Below are 22,932 nucleotides of genomic sequence, written 5' to 3' on the forward strand. Positions count from 1 at the left end.
CACTTGGCCGGAGTCACAGACAGCTGGCGGCGCAGACCGTGCTTCATGCCCGCGAGGCAGCTCTCCTGTGGAATATTTGCGATGAGGAGCATAAGGAGGAAGCGCATGAAAAGACCCTCCACCCCTGGGTAGGCACCTGGTGCAGCGGTGAAGACCCCAGCGTGGGACGCACACCTCCCATATTGGAGGGCCTGTGTTCGAGTTCCTGCTCTGCTCTCGATCCAGCTTCCTGCTGATGCACACTCTGGGAGGCGGCAGGTGAGGGCTCAAGTACTCGGGTCCCTGCCGCCCACCTGGGAGACCCAGATGGAGTTCCTGGTTCTCAGCTGCTACGTTGCAGGCGGTGAAACAGTACATGAGGGATCCCTCTCTCTGTATCTCTGCTTTCAAATAAATAAAATTAATTAATTTTTTAAAAGATTTATTTATTTTTTTGACAGCCAGAGTTAGACAGTGAGAGAGAGAGAGACAGAGAGTTATAGACAGTGAGAGAGAGACAGAGAGAAAGGTCTTCCTTCCGTTGGTTCACTTCCCTAATGGCCGCCACGGCCAGAGCTGTGCCAATCCGAAGCCAGGAGCTGGGTGCTTCCTCCCGGTCTCCCATGTGGGTGCAGGGACTCAAGTACTTGGGCCATCCTCCACTGCCCTCCCGGGCTGCAGCAGAGAGCTGGACTGGAAAAGGAGCAACTGGGACTAAAATCTGGTGCCATAACTGGGACTAGAACCCGGGGTGCCGGCGCCGCAGGCAGAGGATTAGCCAAGTGAGCCACGGTGCCGGCCAAAAAATGTATTTATTTATTTGAAAGGCACAGTTATAGAGAGGCAGAGGCAAAGGCAGAGGCAGAGAGAGAGAGAGAGAGAGAGAGATTGATTGATTCCATCTACTGGTTCACTCCCCAAATGGCTGCAATAGCCAGGAACATCTTCCAGGTCTCCCATGAAGGTGCAGGGCCATCTTCCACTGCTTTCCCAGGCTACAGCAGAGAGCTAGATCAGAAGAGGAGCATCCAGGTCTTGAACCGGCACCCACAGCGCTGGCCCCGCCCTGCCTCTTTCTCAATGGCTGTCAGCTCAAACTCATTGCTATCCCCTAAGCCTCGCTTTCCCCCACGAAGTTGGGCTCATGGTTCTTGCCCTGCCTCCGCTTCAGACTTCCGCAAGCTCCCTCGGTCACTGATGAAAATGTTCTGAAGCGCAGTGCTGGGCCCCATGCTGGGGACCAGGGGCCGGGAGGGAGGCGGGGAGGATGTGCCAGAGGGGAGGGCCAGCTGCAAAGTGCTGGACAGAGCGAGGGGCTCCCTCTGGGCTCCTGCAGCTCCAGAATTCTGCTCCCTGCGTCTGAGCTGCCCTTCCTGCCCCTGCGGTCTCGGATCCTGCTTGCCCTTGCATCTGTGGCCATGGTTGGGTCCCCTCCTCCAGTTCATCCCTCTCACTGGGCCCCTTCTGCTCCTACTGTCACAGAGCCTTGCTGTTTCTAATCCCAGGGCCTTTGCACATGCTATCCCTTGGCCGTTAGCCACCAACCACACATCTGTGCATTTGTCACCTTCCTGCTCAAGTGTAGCCTTCCCTGATTCTGTGCCCCACGTCTGAGTTAGTCCCTCCTTCTCTCCTGCCTCTTTCTCTTACTAAGAGAGGCAAAAAGAATTGAGTTAGCCTTGAAAGGGGGCCTGGAGCGAGTTGCCTAATCTCTCTGAGCCCGGTCATCTCGTCTGAAAAGTGGACGTGCTGGTGCGTGATGTGCAGGTGCGCTGCTGTGAATGTCAGAATGAGCGTGCGGGGCCTGAACACCGCAGGTGCTGAGGACGACCGGCCCTTTCCCCCAGCGCTCTGGGCCCGACGGGAGGGAGGTCGGAGCCAGCGGGGCTGGGAGAGATGGAGCTGATCAGACGCTGGAAAAGCCTGAGCTGGCACATCTGGACGTGAGCGAGGAGAGGCCACTCGGCATCAGTTGGTGGCGTGGGCTCAGTGCCCTGTAGGGCGCCCCTGTGTCCTAGGAGCCGAGAATGCCTGGGGGATGGCTGTGTGGCCGCGGATGCGGGATCGTGTTCCTGGGCCAGGGGACTCAGCGCAGAGACTCGGGGCAGCCTGCTGGGAGTGCTGCCTTCTCTGCCTTTCTCTGGACAGTCACGATGTTAGGGTTGTAAGGCTCTGAGAAGTCTCGCAGGAAAGCGAGTGGTTCCACACAGGATGTCTTAGTGATGGCCCTGCGAAGGGCTGACCTGGCAAGCGCAGGTTCTGATTTAGGGATCAGGGAGTCCAGGGCCTCTTCCTGCCTGCATGACCTTGGCCAAACCCTACCTCCTCTCACAGCCTGCATTGTCGCATCTGCAGACAAAGGACAAGGGACAGGTGTTTGGTGCAGTGGTTAAGACACCACTCGGAACGCTCACAACCAGTGGATGGAAGCTCTCTCTCTCTCTCTGCCTTTCAAGTCATAAATGAAAGTGGGGACAGGAATGGTGCTGTCACTTCTGGTGAGAGGATGCACGGAGGTCCCGTGTAGAAGGCACGTGGCTCGGTCCCAGCCACCCAGTGGGTGCTGTGTGTTCCTGCTGCAGATTGGAGGCAGACAGGGCAAGGCTTCCTGCTGTGGACACCCTGGGACAGGGGGTGCAGGCAGGGGGACCTTGCTCTGCAAGCCTCAATCGTGGTCAGGCGCAGGCATGGCATCCGAGGGCCGTGTAGCAGAGCTGCAGAAGCTGTGAGGTCCGGCGCAGGTGTGTGTTGTCCCTGCGGTGGCGTGCCTGTGAGCACCACTCATGCACACTTCTTCTCCGCCCCACAGTCAGTGACTCCAGATCTGTCGTGGCGGGGGAGTGCACACCAGGGAAGTCAGCAAACACTGCAGATAAAGGCTGCCCCCACCACTTGTTGCCACTGCTTTTGTATCATTAGAAAATAGAAAATATGCCGGCGCCGCAGCTCACTAGGCTAATCCTCTGCCTTGCGGCGCCGGCACACCGGGTTCTAGTCCCGGTTGGGGCACCGATCCTGTCCTGGTTGCCCCTCTTCCAGGCCAGCTCTCTGCTGTGGCCAGGGAGTGCAGTGGAGGATGGCCCAAGTGCTTGGGCCCTGCACCCCATGGGAGACCAGGATAAGCACCTGGCTCCTGCCATCGGATCAGCGCGGTGCGCCGGCTGCAGCGTGCCAACCACGGCGGCCATTGGAGGGTGAACCAACAGCAAAAGAAGACCTTTCTCTCTGTCTCCCTCTACTGTCCACTCTGCCTGTCCAAAAAAAAAAAAAAAAAAAAAAAGCAAGAAAAAAAAAAGAAAATAGAAAATATCTTTAAGATTAGCCTCTTCATATTTCCAAATTTATCAAACCACAGTTTTAAATTTATATTTGACTGCTTTACAAAGATTTCTATTTTTTTCAAGATGCATTTACTTGAAAGGCAGAGTTACAGGGAGAGAGAGAGATCGATCTTCTATCCACTGGTTTACTCCCCAAATGGCTGCAGTGGCCAGCACCGGGCCGGGCCAAAGCCAGGAGCTTCATCTGGGTCTCCCACATGGGTGGCAGGGGCCAAAAACACTTGGGCCATCTTAACAGTGCTTTCCCAGGCGCATTAGCAGGGAGCTAGATAGGAAGTGGAGAAGCCAGGACTTGAACCGGCGCCCATATAGGATGCTGGCATCTCAGTGGTAGCTTAGCCTGCTGTGCCACAATGCTGGCCCCAGAGATTTCTGTTTTTTTATTTTTGGAAAGCATTTTCACTATTGTACTTCACGATCAACGTCTAAAATAGTCGCTAGCCAGAGCTTTATAACAAAACACTACCACCTGGTGACAACTTCTTGAATTGCAGGTTAAGTCCCACTGGGGTCAGCCCAAACCAGAGTGGATGGCATTGCCATTGTTTTAGACATGGCTTTGGCCTCTCCACTCATGTTTTACATCTCTGTGAGGAATAACCCCGCCTGACCTCTCCGTGACAGCCAGGACACACACAGAAGAGACAGAGGGGACCTCATGCCCCCAGGGTCACCACTGTTGGAGACGAAGTCTCTGGTCCCTTGGGTCAGTGGCTCTCAAACCTTAGTGTGCACATGGTTTACTGGAAGGATCTTAGCATGAATATCCTGGTTCAGCAGGTCTGGGGAAGGCTCTGAAGTTCTGCATTTTTAAAAAAAGATTTTATTTTATTTATTTGAAAGAGTTATGGAGAGAAGTAGAGATAGAGAGAGAGGTCTTCCATACCCTGGTTCGCTCCCCAAATGGCCTAATGGCCTGAGATGGGCTGATGTGAAGCCAGGAGCTAGGAGCATCTTCCAGGTCTCCCGCATGGATGCAGGGGCCCTAGCATTTGGACCATCCTCCACTGCTTTCCCAGGTGCATTAGCAGGGAACTGTATCGGAAGTGGAGCAACCAGGACTCAAACAGTTGCCCATAAGCAGTGCCCATATGGGATGCTGGCTCTACAGACCAGGGTTAACTCACTGCACCACAGCACCGGCCCCCAAGTTCTGCATTTTTATTAGGTTCCAACATGATGTTGAGGCTGCTGGACTGCACATTACACTTTGAGTGGCCAGCATTGGTGGCTTAAGAGGAGGTGGGAACCCTCTGAGAGTCTTTTCTTAGGAGGCTGCTATCTCTGACTTTCTGTAAGGATTCAATGGCTGTGTGTTGGTGCACAGTCGTCCCTCAGTGTCCACGGGAGACTCATTCCAGACCCTCTGTGGGCAGCAAAATTCACCATGCTCAAGCTTGCTATGGAAGATGGAATAGCATTTTCCTGTAACGTCCACACACCCTCCTGTATACTTCAAGTCAACTCTAGATGACTTGTACTACCTAGTAAATGTGAGTGCTATGTAAATGGCTGTTATACTATTTTGTTTAGGGAGTAATGACAAGAAAAAAACTTATTCAGTGAAAATGTAGTTTTTCCCCAAATATGTTTAATCTACAGTTGCTTAAATCCATGGATGCAGAACCCATGGATATGGAAAGCTGACTATAGACTTTGAATATTGCTTCTAAATATTGTCCAGCCAGTTGATTTATTTAATGTCTTAATTTATTTGGAATTAATTTTGGTGAATGGTATGAGGTTCAAAAAAACTTGATTTTTCCTCAAGTAGCTAACCCACTTGTTTCAACACGATTCGTTGATGACTCTCCTACTTCCACATTTGTGAGACTTCTGTTACCATGTGTGAGCTTTCTTACACAAATGTAACCTGGGGACTTCTGCCAGAGCACGCTACACTGCAGGACTGTGGAAGCCCTATGACATGTTTTGATGTCAGAGGAACCCAGTCTTTCTTTGGTGCTCTTTTTTTTTTTTTAATTTGAGAGAGAGAGAAGAGAGAAAGAGAGAAGTTCCCTCTGTTGGTTCACTCCCCAAGTGCCTCCAGTGGCTTGGACCAAAGCTGGGAGCTGGAAGTCAATCCAGGTCTCCTGTGTGAGTGGCAGGAACCCAATTGCTTGAGCCATCACCAATGCCTCCCATGGTCTGCAGTAGCAGGAAGCTGGAGTCAAGAGCCAGAGCTGGGAATCAGCTCAGGTACTTGGATGTGGGATGTGGGCATCTTAATCAGTATGCTACCTGCTAGGAAATGCCTGTACCAGCTGCTTGTGTTCATAACTGTTATTCTCTATGCAGGTGATTGTTACTACAGAAGTATATTAAATCCACACAGTAATTTGGAAATGCTAAGCTTTTTAAAAAATATTTATCTATTTATTTGAAAGGCAGGGTTACAGAGAGAGAGAGAGAGAGAGAGAGAGAGAGAAAGAGATCTTCCATCTGCTGGTTTACTCCCCAAATGGCTGCAATGGCCAAGGCTTGGCCAAGCAGAAGCCAGGAGCCAGGAGCTTCTTCCAGGTCTCCCACATGGGTGCAGGGGCCCAAGCACTTGAACCATCTTCCACTGCTTTCCCAGGTGCATTAGCAGGGAGCTAGATCGGAAATGGAGCAGCTGGGAACTGAATCAGCGCCCATAAGGGATGCTGGTGTCACAGATGGAAGCTTACCTGCTCTGCCACAGAGGCGGCCCCTTAACATTTTTTTAACTTTAGTTTTCTACATTCAGGAATGTCCTTCCTTTTCTGCCAGTCCCTTTTATAGCTTTTGGTAGGATTTTACGTTTCTTGACATAGCACTACCCTTTCCCCATCAAGGTTGCTCCTGGATGTGTGGTGCTTTTTGCTATTTGAAATAGAATTTTTATTTTGGCTATAGTAGTTATATTGCACATATTACATTTTATTTTATATTATTAATGTCATATTTATAATATAGCCATTAGCCATATGTGGCAATTTAAATTTAAATTAAGATGAGATAAATTTAAAATCTAATTGCTCAGTCACATTAAGCACATTTCAGGTGCTTCATAAATCCCTGTGGTGGGGCCAGCACTGTGGCATAGTGGGTAAAGCCAGCCATCTGCAGTGCCAGCATCCCATATGGGCGCCTGTTCGAGTCCTGGCTGCTCCACTTCCCATGCAGTTCTCTGCGATGGCCTGGGAAAGCAGTGAAGATGGCCCAAGTCCTTGGGACCCTGCACCCACGTGGGAGACCCAGAGGAAGCTCCTGGCTCCTGGCTTTGGATCGGCGCAGCTCTGGCCATTGCAGTCATTTGGGGAGTGAACCAGCAGATAGAAGACCTCTCTCTTTCTCTCTCTCTCTCTCTCTCTCTCTGCCTCTCCTTCTCTCTCTATGTAACTCTTACTTTCAAATACATAAATAAATCTTAAAAAAACCCTGTGGTTATTGGGTGTCACATCAAAGAGCTCAGTGCACAAAGCTTCTGTTGGTCTGCGTGGGGTGTCGTTGTTGACACACCTTTTTTTCTTGTATATTGTTATAACCTCTCATTTGTTTGGGACCATTTTTCCTTCTATTCTTTTAGATTTTCCAGGAACAGCAGTTGCTTTTATGTCACACTTCTGTCTTACTCTGATTTCCTTCGTAAAGATGGAAGCAAGGATGGCAAACATTCGCTTATGCCAAGGCGATTGCTGCTCCACTGCTCACTCAGGCCCCTGACAGACATCACTAGTTGATCTCAGTACTCTGCTGTTCTCTGAATTATTATGTCTGGGAAGATGCACATCAAGCATAATGGGAGGAGCATGGAGACTAACTCCTTCGAGCAGGTGGTGGCAGGGGCCTGGGGAGCTGACCTCCCATGGTTCTCTGGGCTTATTTAGAGCACCAAATACCACTTCCTTCCTCCTTTGGGATAGGGCTTTTCACCCCTAGCCCCCAGATGCCTGTGGACATTGCTAGTTCAGGAGACTGGTCTTGGACTTGAGCCTAGGCTCTGCTGAACGACCCTGGGCGTGACCTTGAACGACTGGCTCGGCCCCCTGCAGAACGTGCCAGTTCCGCAGCGTGGGAGGGATGCAGACTCTGGAGAACATTCTGGATCCATGGGCCGCCGTCCTGGGGGGTTGGTGGCTGTGGCTCTGACCCCGAGGAAGGGGCTGCCTCGCAATGCTGTGGGGTCTCACTGCAGGAGATGTCTCTGGAGGGAGGCTGCCTGGACTGCCTTTGAGGGACCTCCACACGGACAGCATCTGTAGATCAGAGAGGCAGAGTTTGGGATCCAGGCCCTTGCACAGGAAGCCTGCAGGAACGCAGGGTGGGAGACTGGGCTGGCTGCAGTAAGGGGCTCTCAGGTGAGTGACAATCCAGCCGCGGTCACCTGCAAATGTGCTTCCACAGGGCCAGGCCGGTGCCCCCTTGTGGCTGCCGTGGGTATGGGCCGCCCTGGGCTGGGCACAGCCATAGTCTGTGACTCCCAGGGGGTCACACCTGCACATCACCTTGGCCACAGGCTGTCACAGTGGCTGGACCAAGTCGAGCCAGGCACCAGGCCTGTACCCTGTTCGTAGTATCTCACCAGTGCTCACAACGACCCTGTAGGGAAGACATCGTTTTTTGTCCCCATCTGAAAGATTAAGCCACTGAGGCTTACTCAAGAGCTCAGGTTGTTTGACCGAGGTGTCACGGGCAGGCTCGAGCCGCGGGGTGTCACTGAACCTCGCTCTAGCCTGTGTGCCCACACAGCGCCCCACGTGATGGCTCTCCTTAGTGTGAGATGGGGTTTCACGGGTGAAATATGGGTGGAAAGCTGGAGGCTGCCCTCAGGGCACAGCTTGGGGTGTTGGGGAGAGGCTGTGTGCTGAGGAAGGCAGCTTGGGGGACTGGAAAGAGCTGTGTGACCCTGAGCGAGTCACTCGGAGGCCCATCTGCAGAAAAACTAAAGTGATGCCTTGGTAAAATCCGTCGTCAACTCCCCCTCCTCCACCAGGCCAGTGCCCATGACTTCCTGGTTCAGGTGTCTGTAGGTGGACATGTGGGCACCAGGTAGCCCCTGTTGTCTCACTTGCTCTAACAGCTGCACAGAGTGGCAGGAGGGTGTGGGGTGGGAGGGGAGCTTTGGGGAGCACACGGGGAAGTTGGTGATGGGAGCTGACCTGAGTCTTGACCAGTAGGATCTTCTGGACGAGGACAGGGTGGAGACGGGGGAGAGATAGGAGGCAAGAGGAACCCAGGGAAGATCGGCGTCACCTTGGCCAGGCCCTGCATCAGCTGTTCAACACGGGGTCTTTGTGCACTTGCTGCTGCCGTAAGGCAGACTGGGTGATTTATAGAGACAGGAAACTGGCTGGGGAGTCCCACATCGAGGCTGTGTGTCTGGTGAGGGCCTTCCTGCAACACGGGAACATGGCAGAGGGCATCGTAGCGGGAGGTGGCGTGTGTGTGTGTGCGTGCATGTGTGTGCATGTGTGCCCGTGTGTGCATGTGTGTGTGTTGCAGCAAAGCCACTCTCCCAGTAAGGACAAGAGAGCATCCATGACAAAATCACCTCTAAAAGGGCCCGCCTCCCCTATAGTCACAGTGGCAGTTAAAATCTCACGTGTGCTTTTGGAGAGGATGCTGGAACCACACATAGCACACACCTTATGTTGTGTAATTCTCACACAGCTCTCCAAGGCAGGTTGGTACCTCTGTTTGCAGACACGGAAACCAGGCTCAGAGATCAAGTGATTTGCCCGAGGTCACCCAGCTCTTAAATGGCAGCTTTTAATGCACCTGCCTCCCCAGGCAAAGCAGCACACAGGCTGCAGACAGAAAGTGCCTTCGTGGAGAATTCCCTGCCCAGGAATCCGCCCTGACTTCTGCCCCGGGGTGTCAGGAGGGCACCTGAGTGCCGGCATTGAAGAGACTGAAAGTCCCACGGGACAGTGTGGGAGGAGTTTCCCAGCAGCCCAGGGACTTCGGGAGGTGGCTCTGCCCTCTGTGCCCCTGCCGCTTTCTTACTTTTGAATTGGGGCGTGCAGGAGCGCCACAGGCTCCCCAAGGGTGCCCTGCGTGGATGGCTGCAGGGGAAAGACTTCCAGATTCTAACGCTGCCGTCCAGGCTGTGCCAGCGGACACCGGGTCACGTGGTCCTTCTGCTTCCCAGAGAGGGGCTCATCTGTCAGCCAGCCGGAGTCCCGCCCCATGCGTCCCCCCAAGTACAAAACCCAGAGCACGTCAGTGGGAAAAGAAGCACTGGCCGGTTACAGGGCGCGCTGTTTAACGCTGAGCCCAAGGCTCTCAGACCTGCCCTCCGTCTCTCCCCATCCCCAGGAAGCTGTTGAGGGGGACCCTGGGGCAGGGTGGAATGTTCGGGATTCAGAACAACTGAGGAAGGGTAAATTAATGCTACTCTGTGTAGCTGGAATCCTTTTCTGGGCTTAGGATGTTCAAGCTGTACGGACAGAACATAAGGTGAACGTTCTCGTTTTCTTGCAGACTGAGTGTGTTATTCAATAGTGTTGTCCAACCTGTGCTACCCGGTCACGTCCCCAGACGTGTATCCCAAATACAGCAGTCTCCGTCGTGTAAAATGATCGTTCATTTCCACTTGTGAACAAAATAAACACAATTATTCTTATGGCGAAGCGTCTTTGGTGCCAGGCTAACAGCATACTTGGGGATTTGTGATGATGCTGAGAACGCATGCGCAAAACATTTTCAGGACCGTCTTGTCACTGCCCTGGCTCGCGCGGGTTTTCCCAGGGCTGTTAACCTGGGCCCTTCTCCTCCCACCTTCTTGCCCTCTCTTTCACCTTCAGGCTCTGTGAGAAGACCCTTGACGACATGGCTTTGTCAATGCTGTAATCAACACAGGACATGCATTCCTTGGGGGTGAAGGTGGCGCCGTACGGTGGGTCGTCCTGTGCTAGATCTTCCAGAAACTGGGATGGGTTCGGGGTAGGCAGCTGGAAATGGCCTTGGGCCAAGGCACGGGAGACATTTGCCGTGTTCAGTGCCTGTTATTTTCTAGCCCGGTGTGGATTATGGCCTCCCTGACGAGTGCAAAGTGCTGCCTGACCGTGTTGCCATGCGCATTTCCCTATGACTAACGACTTTGATCGTCTTTTCACATTTGATGGGCATTAATAAATTTTCCTTGGATCTTTTGCTCCATTTTTTAAAAAGTGTTTTGAAGATTTATTGATTTTGCTTTTAGCCTCCTAAATGAAAAGATAGATAGAACAGGTCTTGTTTAAAAAGTAAATTCAAAACCTACTTATCTACCAGCAACAATATAAAAAAAGTTTATTTATTTATTTGAAAGGTAAAGTTAGAGAGAAAAGGAGGAAACAGAGAGAAAGAGATCTTCCATCTGCTAGTTCGCTCCCCAAATGGCCGCAAGAGCAGGAGCCAGGAGCTTCTGCGTCTCCCACATGGGTGCAGGGGCCCAGAGACTTGGGCCATCCTCCACTGCTTTCCCAGGTACATTAACTGGATCAGAAGTGGAGAAGCTGGGACTCAAACCAGCACCCATATGGGTTGCAGGCACTGCAGGCTGTGGCTTAACCCACTGTGCCACAGTGTAGGCCCTCTTTGCTCCATTTTAAAATTGGGTTATTTGTCTTTTTGTTATTAAGTTGTGAGAGTTCTTTTCCCATTCTGCATACCAGACCCTTATCAGCTGCATGTTCTGTCATTCTGCAGGCTCTCTTTTTCTTTTCTTGATAATATCCATGGATGAGTAAAAGTTTGTAATTTTTCTTTTATTTATTTATTCATTCTGTCTTTTGCAGCTCGTGTTATTGATGTTATAGCTAAGCCATTGCTAAATCTAAGGTCATGAAGATTTAAACCTATGTTTTCTTCTAATATGTTTATGGTTTTAGCTCTTATATTTAAATCATTGATCCATTTTGAGTTAATTTTATTTATTGTGTGAGATGGAGTCCAACTCTATTTTTTTGCATACTCACTTCTTTTTAAAGCCTGTGGTGGTTTGTGACCATGTGAGAAAGGAGGACAGAGAGCCGGAAAACTCCCAGTTAGAAATTTAATGACGGGAGTCAGGGGCCGGCGCTGTGGTGCAGTGGGTAAAGCCACCTTCTGCAGCGCTGGCATCCCATATGGGCACTGATGTAAGTCCCAGCTGCCCCACCTCTGATCCAGCTCTCTGCTATGGCCTGGGAAAGCAGTAGAAGATGGCCCAAGTCCTTGAGCCCCCGCACTCTTGTGGGAGACCCGAGAAAGTACCTGGCTCCTGGCTTTGGACTAGTGCAGCTCCAGCCGTTAGGACCATCTGGGGAGTGAACCAGTGGATGGAGGACCCCTCTCTCTCTGTCTCTCTCTCTGCTCTGCCTCTGCCTCTCTGTAACTCCACTTTTCAAATAGATAAATAAATCTTAAAAAAAAAAAAAAGACAGGAATCAGTGAGGAATGTGAGTTTCAATGTATAGATTTTTTTTTTTTTTTTGACAGGCAGAGTGGATAGTGAGAGAGAGAGAGAGACAGAGAGAAAGGTCTCCCTTTTTGCCGTTGGTTCACCCTCCAATGGCCGCTTCGGCCAGCGCATCTCGCTGATCCGAAGCCAGGAGCCAGGTGCTTCTCCTGGTCTCCCATGTGGGTGCAGGGCCCAAGGACTTGGGCCATCCTCCACTGCCTTCCTGGGCCATAGCAGAGAGCTGGCCTGGAAGAGGGGCAACCGGGATAGAATCCGGCGCCCCAACCGGGACTAGAGCCCAGTGTGCCGGTGCCGCAAGGCAGAGGATTAGCCTGTTAAGCCACGGCGCCGGCCCAATGCATAGATTTTTTAAACATAAATAGCTTGGACGGAGTAGTTAGGTTTCACGATTTAAACACTCATGTCTGATCTCTGCGGAGAAATCATCTCCTCTCCACAAACTGCACTTTTCATTCCTCAAAAGCTATGGAATCTTTTGAACAAATAGATGTAAGCCATGGGGCATGTGTGTGCACGTGTGTGTACAGATGTAAGCCATGGGCATGTGCGTACACGTGTGTGTACAGATGTAAGCCATGGGCATGTGCGTGCACGTGTGTGTACAGATGTAAGCCATGGGCATGTGCGTGCACGTGTGTGTACAGATGTAAGCCATGGGCATGTGCGTGCACGTGTGTGTACAGATGTAAGCCATGGGCATGTGCGTGCACGTGTGTGTACAGATGTAAGCCATGGGCATGTGCGTGCACACGTGTGTACAGATGTAAGCCATGGGCATGTGTGTGCACGTGTGTGTAGAGATGAATGTGAGAGCTCAGTTTTCTCAAGAGATCTCCAGAACAGGCAGAATTCTCTCTTTTTACGGAGGCGTCATTTGTAGCTCCTTGAGGTCGAGGAACTTGTTCAAGGTCAGTTTCAGAGGCAGAATATGAATGAAGGGGTTTTCCAAAGCTTTATGTATAACCTAGATTATAATGTGATAATGACAATTTTCCGGGTCTCGGTGGCCAACAACCACAGAGGTTTCTGCCTTGTGTTACATGTTCAGTCTGAGTCACACTCTCTTCACTCTGTGTCAGTCTGGTGGAGCAGCCTATTTCTGGAACATTCTTTGTCTTAGGGCTTTGGGAAAAGAGAACATGGCAAACCAGGTGGGAGGACTTAAAGGTTCTGCTTCCGCTTGGATGTCACTTGTGTTAGCCCCTCACTGGTGTTAGCCAGAAACAAATCAGATGGTGGAGCCTGCAACAGAAAGATAAGGAGGTCTCCTTTCTCCCCAGGAGCAGGAGCAAAATTAAAAACCATAAAAGACTCTGTTCCAGGTCTCAGCTCCTCCGGTAACAGATGTGTGCCTTGCTTCTGCTCCCATACACAACACACTTCTTCTTTCCCAGAGTGGTCTGGAGGCCAAGGGGCCCAGTCGAGGATCTTGTGGCTCCTCCTTATCCGAGACTTGTGAGCCTAAAGGGTTAGGTTATGCCCCCTTCTGTACCTACTCGCAGGACTGCAGGTCAGGGAGACGACAGCGGGAACAAAGCCTTCCACCGGGAAAGGGCAAGGGTGGGAGATGCAGCAGCCACTGGCCCAGGGAAGCTTTGAGCTGTTCTGGGCGGGTGCGGCAGGGGGTCTCCAGGATGGGAAGGGTCTCGCATAGGCCCTGCTCCCACCTCCTGGGAGAGGTTCCCCAATCACTGTTCCGGGGTGTCCCTGGGCTCCACACTCGGGAGGGCCTTGTTCTTCCTGTCCTGGTCAGAGGCTAGGTCCTCCTTGGGGCAGCTTTTTTAGTCTGCTTCGTTCTCAGACCAGGTTGGGGACCAAGGATGATTTTGGGTCCCGTTAAGTGTCCCGGTCTCCCGAGGGCTGTGCTCATGGCTCTTTAGGTGGCACACTTTTCTACAGTGCTGGTTGTCTCATCTGTTTGCTTCAGTGCCATGTGCCAGGGTCACACACAGTTAATCACTGTTAGCTTGCGCTTCCTGAGCCTGTGGGAGAGGACCACATTCTCACTGGGTGAACCATCCTTTTCCAACTGGAAGGATTCACTGGACACCATGGTTGAGTTTTTTCTTTCATAGATTTTTTGATATGTAACTTACGTATTGTACAAGTCACCTATTATGAGCGTACATCTCAATGATTTTGGTAAATCTGTAGTTGTGCAGCCATCACTACAATCCAGCAAATCAGTTTTATAACATTTCATCACCCCCAAAATTCCTCATCCTCACTGGCAGTCCACCCTTGTTCCCACATGCAGCCGTCAGCAGTTGCTAATCTTCCCAGCTCTGTCAATTCGCTTTTTATGAGCACTTCTTAGAAACTGAATGCTAAATGTAGTTCTTTGCATCTGGTTCTTGTACTCGGCAGGATAGTTTGGAGATTCATGTTGTACCAAGTAGCAGTTTGTTCCTTTTGATCGCCAGTGCTCCACTGTGTAAATTGGCTACATTCCTTTGATCCATTCAGTCGCTGGTGGACCTGTGTGTTGTTTCAGGTTTGGGCTGTTGGCAACAAGGCTGCTATAACCACTCCAGTGTGTGTCCCTGTGCAGACACAGCTTTTCATTCCTCTTGGGAAGGTTCCTGGGAGTAGGTGGCTGGCTCTTATGATAAATGTATCTCTAACTTTTTAAAGAAATTGCTGAGTGGTTTTCCATAAAGGCTGTGCCAAGTTAAATCCCCACCAGCGACAGGGGAGGCTGCCATTTCTGCACGCCACGGAGTTGAGTTTGAATCAGCCTTGGTTCCTCAGCATTCCTTCCAGTTTCCTTTCATTGTGAGTTATGAAAATAGCTTGTCTCTTCCAAATCTCCAAGCCCCTGGATTTTTGGACTGTTCTTTTCCATCCCTACTGGAATTGTCCAATTCTTTTTTGAGCCTGTTTCTTCCTCGTGGTGCCTTCTCAAACACAGATAATTGCATCCAACATGTGCTATTCACATTCTCACCCCAGTCTCTTCAATTAAAGACAGAAACTCATTCAGTTCATCGTTCCCTTCCATGCTAATGCACACAACAGCTTCACCAAATGGCGCACACGCTACCAGGCTGCAGTAGCAATTTCTTTGGCATCCGGCGCAAAGACAATGGATTTTTGCCAGGGTAGCAGCCCACCTCTGGGAGCAGTTCCTTTTTTAGTCAGGAGGAGGTGCTGCACTGCAGTAACAAGTACTTACACATCACACAGATCCGCCCAGATAAGCCACACCTGTGCTCCTTAGCGCTCGTCCAGATCCCTGGGTGCTGGAGTTCCTGTGACCTGCACATTGCTTGTCTGCTGGGGGAAGGGAGAGGGGGACATGGTGAGTCGTGCACTCAGCCTGAAAGCTTATCTCCCCCTGGGCTAGTCAGGGCAGGTGATGTGGTCCATCCTGTGGGCAGGAAAACACAACAAATATTGAGAGCGACAGTGGACCCTATTACACTATGCCTTTTCTTTTAAATCCTGGGGACCTTGAATGAGAGAGTAACAGCTGTCTTTTTTTTTTTCTTCCAGATTTATTAACTTAATTGGAAGGGAGTTACACAGAGAGAGGGGGAGAGTGAGTGGTCTTCCATCTACTGGTTCATTCCCTAAATGGCTGCAATGGCCGGGTCTGTGTCTGGGTCTCCCAAGTGGGTTCAGGAGCCCAGTGCCATCCTCTGCTGCTCTCCCAGGTGCATTGGCAGGGAGCTGGATTGGAAGTGGAGCAGCCGGGAGTCAAACCGGCACCCATATGAGATGCCGGTGCTGCAGGTGGCAGCTTTACCCACTACACCACAACGCCAGCCCCAAAACAGCTGTTTTTCTGTGCTGGTTTTGTCCAGGGCTTCCTAGAGCAAGGCAAGACAGGGAGACGTTTCAAAATATGTTACTGAAAAGGCTTTGGGTTCCCACTTCTCTTTGTCTACCAGGCTGAAGGAGAAATTGGAATAGATGCATCGTCTTTTCTAGAGTTTGCTACCCAAAATCCAGTGCCCTTTGAGGCATTAGTAAATCAATTTCTCTTGATCTCCAGCTTAAATTGACCCACTTCTATTTTTTCCTTCCCAGCTGTCTTTTGGGGAGACATTGCCTTAGATGAAGATGACCTGAAGTTATTCCATATTGACCAGGTCAGAGAGTGGCCCAAGCAGTCGGTGGAGGAAGTGGGACACAGCACAGGTAAGTGCCACCTCCCGCTTCTCCTGTACCAGATGGGAGGGGTGGGGGCTCCAGCTGGGACAGGTGGGGACCCCCAGATGTCGGTATTTGACTTCTCAGCCTGGTGCCTGTTGTTTATGGAAACCCAACGGGGTCACCCTTCCTTCTCCACTCGGAACTGGGGCCTCCAAGCTTGCTGATCTTGCCAAGAAAATTTCCATTTGCCTCCTTATCAGAGGCCTCAGACCCAAGCTCCCTGTTGATTCTTTAGCCTCTGGCCTTGGAGTACTCTGACCCCAGACTGGGGAGCACTCCTGGGTGAGCTCAACTGGGGTCATGTCTGACCAGAGTGGGTTCACTCCCGAGGTGTAGTGCTCTGGTCTGGCTGACCACCCAACTGGCCAGGCTTCCTGCTCCCAGCACTGTTCCTCCCGCCTCACCCCTCCCCTGGGGGTCAAGAGTTACAGGATGGGTCTCCTGCTCTCTCGCCTCCAAGCCCACTGTGCTCAGCTGCCTTTGCCTGTGTGGGCTCCCTCCTCAGAGGTGGCCCAGGAGCGCCACGTGGTGGTAGCCGGTGTCCTGGGGTGGCTGCTGCTAGCATGTTATTTGGTGACTGGGGCTCCTGTGTGCCCAGTCCCTGCAGCCTTGCTTCCTCTCAAACCTTCTCTGGGCACCTGTCATGGGCCCAGAGCAGTGCTGGAGAAAGGGGGACACAGTGTGAGCCCTGCCTTCACGGATTCAATTCACACCAGGGAGACTGGGTATAGATCTGGTCAAGTCTCCAGGGCTCAGCTTTCCTGTCTGTGAAATGGGAACGAACCCAGCACTTGCCCCACAGAGGTTTGGGAGATGGACTCCACACCAGGCCCGTGAGACCTCAGAAAATGGAGCTCTCTTCTTCCTAAGAGGCTCCCAGTCTAGGGAGAGGCAGGCAGATAAACCCTAACCCATGTGGCCGGTGGGAAAGGAGCCAAGAGCATGGGGAGGTGGGGAGGGTGAGGGAAGGAGCCAGCCTGGGGAGTGGGTACTCAGGCGCTGTGTCCTGAGGGGTGGGCGGGGGTCCTGAGTGGGAGCAAGAGCCTTCCAGGTGGAGCCGTGTGGGGAGTGGGGAGTGGGAGGGCTCCCTTGGTGGAGGAACAGAGGGCAGTGTGGGTCGGCGTGCGTTAGTCTGTGTCTGTCTTCTTCCACTTGACTTTACGGTTGTGGGATTCACCTGGGGCTGGGTGGGACAGTCCACGCCTGCACTGTTGTGAGAGATTCTACTGCGTGGCTGTACCCGAGTGCGCGTGTTCTTCTCTTGACAAACATCCTTGGCGATGAGACAGAACTGCTTCTGACGTTCTTGTATGTATCTTTGGGTGGACACATGTGTTCGTACTCAGCAGTGGAGCTGCAGGCTCGTGGGGAATACTCAGGTTCTGCCTCGGTAGTACGACCCAAAGTGGTTGTGCTAATTTACACTCTCAGTGGGTGCACGTCCATTGGGCAAGCAGGGACAGCGTCCGTGTGGGATCAGGAAGGCCTTTGGAGTCTCAGCCTCCTACTCTGAGCCCACACAGTAGTCGGCTGATGGCCAAACACCAGCACCGTGCTCAGGACGACCCCTTCTGCTGCGCTGGTCCAGCTTGGGAGCTCAGGGTTGGCACAAGCGAGTGAGGCTTGAGCCAGGGCAAGGCTGTGCGGTAGCCAGCCACCACGCCAGCTCTGTGCCAGCTGCCTGAGAGTGGCCTTGGGGGAGATTAGCCGGAGGCTGCTGCAGGGAGGGGCCGTCTAACACTCCACTTGTGCCTCTCTCATGGCGTGCACCCAAGGTGGACGTGGGCTAAGCACTCGAGTGTCTGTCTTCAGTTTCCTTTGCCCTGTGAGCTGGTGGACAGCAGAGTTCACACACAAGTCCAGGCACCTTGAACCCAGAAGGCACTGGGTAGTGTTTGGGGAGGGGGGGAGCCTGAGGCAGAGAAGGAGGAGGGCACAGCCCAGAGCCGTCTTCCCGGGGCCTGCTGTGCCAGCGAGAGTCCTACAAGGGTGGCTGGAGCGTGGGTCACAGTCCCTGGCGTCACAGCCAGACCACCTGGACTTGGATTTCCGAGACGGGCCTCTGTTTCTTCACCTGTCAAATGGGTAGATTCCTCTCCTCACAGCGATGTCCTGAGGATGAAACCAAAAGCCATAAAGTGCTTTGCTTAGTACCTGGCGCATACTAAATGCACAATAAATATCAACCTGCTTCCTCCTCATCATCATTGTTTGTGTTTGCAGAGAGAATATTGACCTGGGAGGATCTGGCCCCTGAGGTCATGTTTTCTGGGGGGATTTGGGGACTTGGGCAGTGAGGCCCTTGGGCATGGCACTTTATGCCAGGGTGATCTTTCTCCTGGTTGCTGGTCTCTGGCGGCCTAGGGTTCCTTGCATCTATCTGGAATACTTATTTCATTTTCAGAAGGGGGAATGTTTTTGATTGTTTTGCTAATTAAACTGATACTACTTGATGTTTAAAAAAGAAAGAAAAATTCAATAGCCTATAATTGTATAAAGCAGAAAGGAAAACCTCTGTTATTTCAGTCCCAGGGACACCCATCAATGACTGTTTGCTGCATTCCTTCCAGGCTTAATGTTTGTAGGCCCATGCACGCAAATGCACACACGCACGTGTCTGTGTATATAAAATGTGTAAATACCTATATTTTACTATGTTTACATAAAGAAGTGTGTATGGTTTTTTTTTAAAGATTTATTTTATTTATTTGAAAGATAGAGTTACAGAGAGAGGTAGAGACAAAGAGAGAGGTCTTCTATCCGCTGGGTTACTCCCCAGATGACCGCAACGGCCAGAGCTGCGCCCATCCAAAGCCAGGGGCCAGGAGCTTTTTCCAGGTCTCCCACACAGGTGCAGGGGCCCAAGGACTTGGGCCATCTTCTACTGCTATCCCAGGCCATAGCAGAGAGCTGGATCGGAAGAGGAGCAGCTGGGACTAGAACCGGCACCCACATGGGATGCAAGCATGTCAGGCCAGAGCATTAACCCGCTGCGCCACAGCGCCGGCCCCGAAGTGTATATGTTCTAAACACGGAAGGGAGCCTACTCCACATGCTCTTGTATGATCGTGTTTGTCGCTTCATTCCACATCGCAGACACCAGGTGGGCAGTGCGGTCCTCTTGCTATTTTCGTGTCAGTCGTGAGCCATTGTGCAGTTCTGCCCTGTTTTGTCTAACTAAGCCCTTACAGACCCACAGGCAGGTTGCTTCCCTTATGCTTAGATCTTTAAACTTTGCCACTGATTTTCTTAAAAATTAATTAGAAAGACATCACACCTCTCCCTCCCACTTCCTACTTCCAGCTAGCTGCAGGATGATTCTTAGATACAAGCTGTTTCATTTCCAAGCTTTGGCAGACACCCCCATTTTAATTTTTTGAGTTGGGGGAGGGAGAAAACAAGGGGAGGGAGCTGGAATTTCTGCATGGGCACATGAGGGAGAAGGACTTAAAGACCTGAAGTGCAACCCCAAGGCCTCCTGGTTTTCCTCTGAACTTGGAGCTCCCTCCTGGCTGCAGAGCAAAGTGATGTCAGGTGCCCTAGAGATGGCCCAGTCAGCATCCTTCTTTTTCTTAAATATTTTTATTTATTTATTTGGCAGGTAGAGTTACAGGCAGTGAGAGAGACAGAAAGGTCTTCCTTCCATTGGTTCACTCCCCAAATGGCCACAGTGGCCAGAGCTGCGCCGATCCAAGGCCAGGAGCCAGGTGCCTCCTCCCGGTCTTCCATTACGGTAGAGGAGCCCAAGCACTTGGGCCATCCTCCACTGCCCTCCCAGGCCACAGCAGAGCTGGCATCCTTCTTTTGATGGGCCCAATGTTAATTCAGTCAGCAGCAGAATCAGGCCTAGGGCTCAGTTGCCCCCACCCAACCCCTAGGCTGCTGTGTTCTCCCCTGGGCCAATGTGCCACCCAATTGCCACCGGGAAGGAACTGACTAGCATGTGGGTAACCCACCTTTGCTGTCACTGTGGTCTTTCTGGGTCGGGGGTGAGCCAGGGCCTGGTGTCCAGGCTGATTGCAGAGCCCCCTCAAGGCACTGCTGTGGCCACAAAGACAGGCACCAAGGGCTTTGGGGAGCGCTGTCGCTGTTCACTTTGGGACTGCAGGCTTACGAGGATTGCATTCTAGTTTGTCTCCCTGCCCCTAGTCTCTCGCTCCCCACCCTGCCTCCAGATGATCTTCCTGGCAACCTTGCAGCCACTGCGGTGGGTTGGAAGGAAAGGCTGTGAAGTACTTAGCACAGTACCTGGCACATAGCAAATGTTAACCCTGTGTCCCCTCCCTCACTACCACGCTCTGCCGCCCCTACAAGTTCACGTCTACCTGCAACCTCGGAGTGTACGCATATTTGGGAATAAGGTCTTTGCAGGTCTGTACAGTGAATGATCTGGAGAGGAGATCAGCCTGCATGGAGGGTGGACCCTGAATCCGTTGACTGGAGTTCTTATAGGGAGAGAAGAGGACCCTGAGACACAGTGGGATGGGGGCCGTGAGGACAGAGATGGAGCTTGGCGGGATGTGCCCACAAGCCAAGGAGCACCACCAAAGCTTGTCGGGAGCCCCACAAGGTAGGCAGTGGCAAAGGAGGCGTTTCCCCCAGGCCCTTCCCAGTGAGCGTGGCTTTGCCAACACCCTGACTCCAGACACACGGCCTCCGGAACCGTGAGAGAGCAGGGTCCCATGGGCAGAAGGCCCCCCAGTGTGTGGTCGTTCCTAGAGCAGTGCTAGGAGACTCACGCACTGTGCCGCTTAGCACCCCCGGCAGCCCCTGCTCGCGGGAACCGCTCCTGCGCTTGGCTCTCAAGGCCCTGCACACTCTGTCCACAACCAACACATCCAGGCTCCCTTTCCTGTCCTGGTCCCGCAGCCAAACACCATGACATCGTGTCTGTCCACGCCCTGGGCTTCCTTCCTTGCAGCCTCCTGCTCCAGCTGCTGCCTCTGTCACAGTCCCCATTCTACAGAGAAAGCAGTGGAGGCCCAGCGAAGGCCGGTGACTCACCCAGGCGCTGCGGCCACTGTGCATTCCTCACGCTCCTCACTCAGCCCAGCTGTCAGCTGCACAAGACCACCTGGGTGCGCAGGCTCTCAGGGCGGGGCTCATGTGGGGCTGGGAGGGAGAGGGCTCGGATGTCCAGCCCCGCTGCGGACAGGCCCGTTCCCCCGCCATGGGAGCTTCGGGGCGAAGAGGTGGCAGCCTTTTGGATGTGTGGGGGACATGGAGGCAAGAGTGTATTCTTCAGGGGAGAGAAAGTCCTTCTGTGTGCATTTTATTTGCAGTGAGAAAAATGGGAGCTCCGGGCAGGCATGGGCCAAGCTGTTCTATGAATGGGGCCCTTGAATGGGCACTGCAGAGTTTCCTAAAGCTGCTAATCGGATTAGCTGTGTAGTGAAGGAAGTACTTAGTGGGAGACACACACAGACATGCACACGCACACACACACACTCCCGCCCTCTCGCATCTACTTCGATGTGTCGGGGGGCTGAGTTTGCAGACCCCTGTCCTCTTGGCCATGCACTGTGTGGCAGGGAGACTTGGGGGACACGCTTTGCACTTTCTGTTTTTTTCCTAAAGAGCCCAGGAAGTCAGCTCAGGGGATATCTTGTCTCGCGGCGTTCTCCATCCGGATAATGGATCTGATTTCTTGGTCTCTGTGATGAGGCTGGGAGCCGGGAGCTGGTTTTCATTACTTACTGGCTCTGACGGAAGCTGATGTCTCCGCCTTGTCTATTCCGAGCCGCTGGGCCATGTCCATCTCCGCTTCGCAAGCCTGCCTTGCCCCCCACCCTCGCTTCCTAAGCTCCCACTGCCTGTGTAGACATCTGCACAACCCCAGTGGTTTGGGCATCCGGGTTGGATGTAGTGCATCAACGGGACAGAGGCCAGGACCTGCCTTTGGATGGCTTGCGTCCCCTCCCTGGGCCTCACCTCAGAATCAGGAGGTTTCTTTCCTGGCAAACCCTCTGGCTCCTAGACTTCCTCTTCCTCTCTGGCTGTGACCTGGAGGGGCTCATGTTACCCTCACCTGGTCTCAGGGCTCCCATGTGAGCAGAGGGGCTGATGAAGCCGCATTCTCCCTTCTTTCAAGCCAGTTGGAGCTCTGCCTTTGAGCTCCGGTGCTTCAGGCCAGAGAAAAGAGGGGGCCCAAAGGTATCCCCGAGCTAACTTTAAGCCTGGAAGGTGGGTGCACACCTGGAAGGTCCCAGTTCTCCCAAACCAGAGAGCTCTGATGCCAGGTCTCCATGCTGTGCTATCCAAGGTCAAGGGTCTAAAAAGCCCACGTTCCTTTGTTTCTGCGACAGTTTTAGCTCCAAGGCTCTCGTGAGAGCTCACGAATGAGGTAGTCTTAAGCAGCCCCAGGGACAGGCTGTGGCTTTCCAGCCTGTGCCCCCAGGTTCTGCGGACATGACCCCATGATTTCAGCATCGGGTGGGAGCGCCACTCATAGGGGTCTAGCTGAGGCCTGGGCCAGTGCGATGTCCCATGGAAGAGATGATGGCCTGAGGGTATGAATGAATGCCAGGCTACCGTCTTGCTGGGGCACTTCATTCATTCAAGTCTGTCTTCTCTCACATCATACATTGCCAAGGGCCATCTCTGAGAGGCTGTGTGGCCCCTATTGGAGGGCGCTCTCCTACTCATCCCCACCCCTGCCTCTCTCCTCTTCAGTGTGGGGTGAGGGGGGCCCAGAGCTTATCTTGATGACTTTTGCTGTACTTAGCATTTTGAGGGTCACAGCCTCCTCTGAGGGCCTTATAAATGCTATGGGGGGTGGCGCTGTGGCGTAGTGGGTAAAGCCACTGCCTGCAGAGCTGACATCCCATATGGGTGCTGGTTTGAGTCTTGGCTTTTCTACTTCTGATTCGGCTCTCTGCTATGGCCTGGGAAAGCAGTGGAAGATGGCCCAAGTCCTTGGGCTCCTGCACCTGCTTAGGGAAACCCAGAAAAAGCTCCTGGCTCCTGGCTTCAGATCGGCTCAGCTCTGGTCATTGCCACCATCTGGGGAGTGAACCAGCGGATGGAAGACCTCTCTCTCTCTCT

General features: G+C 52.5%; 1 protein-coding gene and 1 non-coding gene across 2 annotated transcripts in view; both read left to right on the forward strand.

Moving 5' to 3' along the window:
• Nucleotides 1–22,932, forward strand: part of TLL2 (tolloid like 2) — a 137,701-nt gene that overhangs the window by 15,730 nt on the left and 99,039 nt on the right. Inside the window, exon 2 of the mRNA XM_062214274.1 lies at nucleotides 15,763–15,873. Coding sequence (XP_062070258.1) covers nucleotides 15,763–15,873 — 111 coding nt within the window. The remainder of the gene's footprint in view (nucleotides 1–15,762; nucleotides 15,874–22,932) is intronic.
• On the forward strand, nucleotides 10,462–10,564 carry LOC133776442 (small Cajal body-specific RNA 15). The gene has a single exon (XR_009868388.1). It is a non-coding gene; the product is annotated as a small Cajal body-specific RNA 15 (non-coding RNA).

This window comes from Lepus europaeus, chromosome 17, assembly GCF_033115175.1.
Source record: "Lepus europaeus isolate LE1 chromosome 17, mLepTim1.pri, whole genome shotgun sequence".
Classification (NCBI taxonomy): domain Eukaryota; kingdom Metazoa; phylum Chordata; class Mammalia; order Lagomorpha; family Leporidae; genus Lepus; species Lepus europaeus.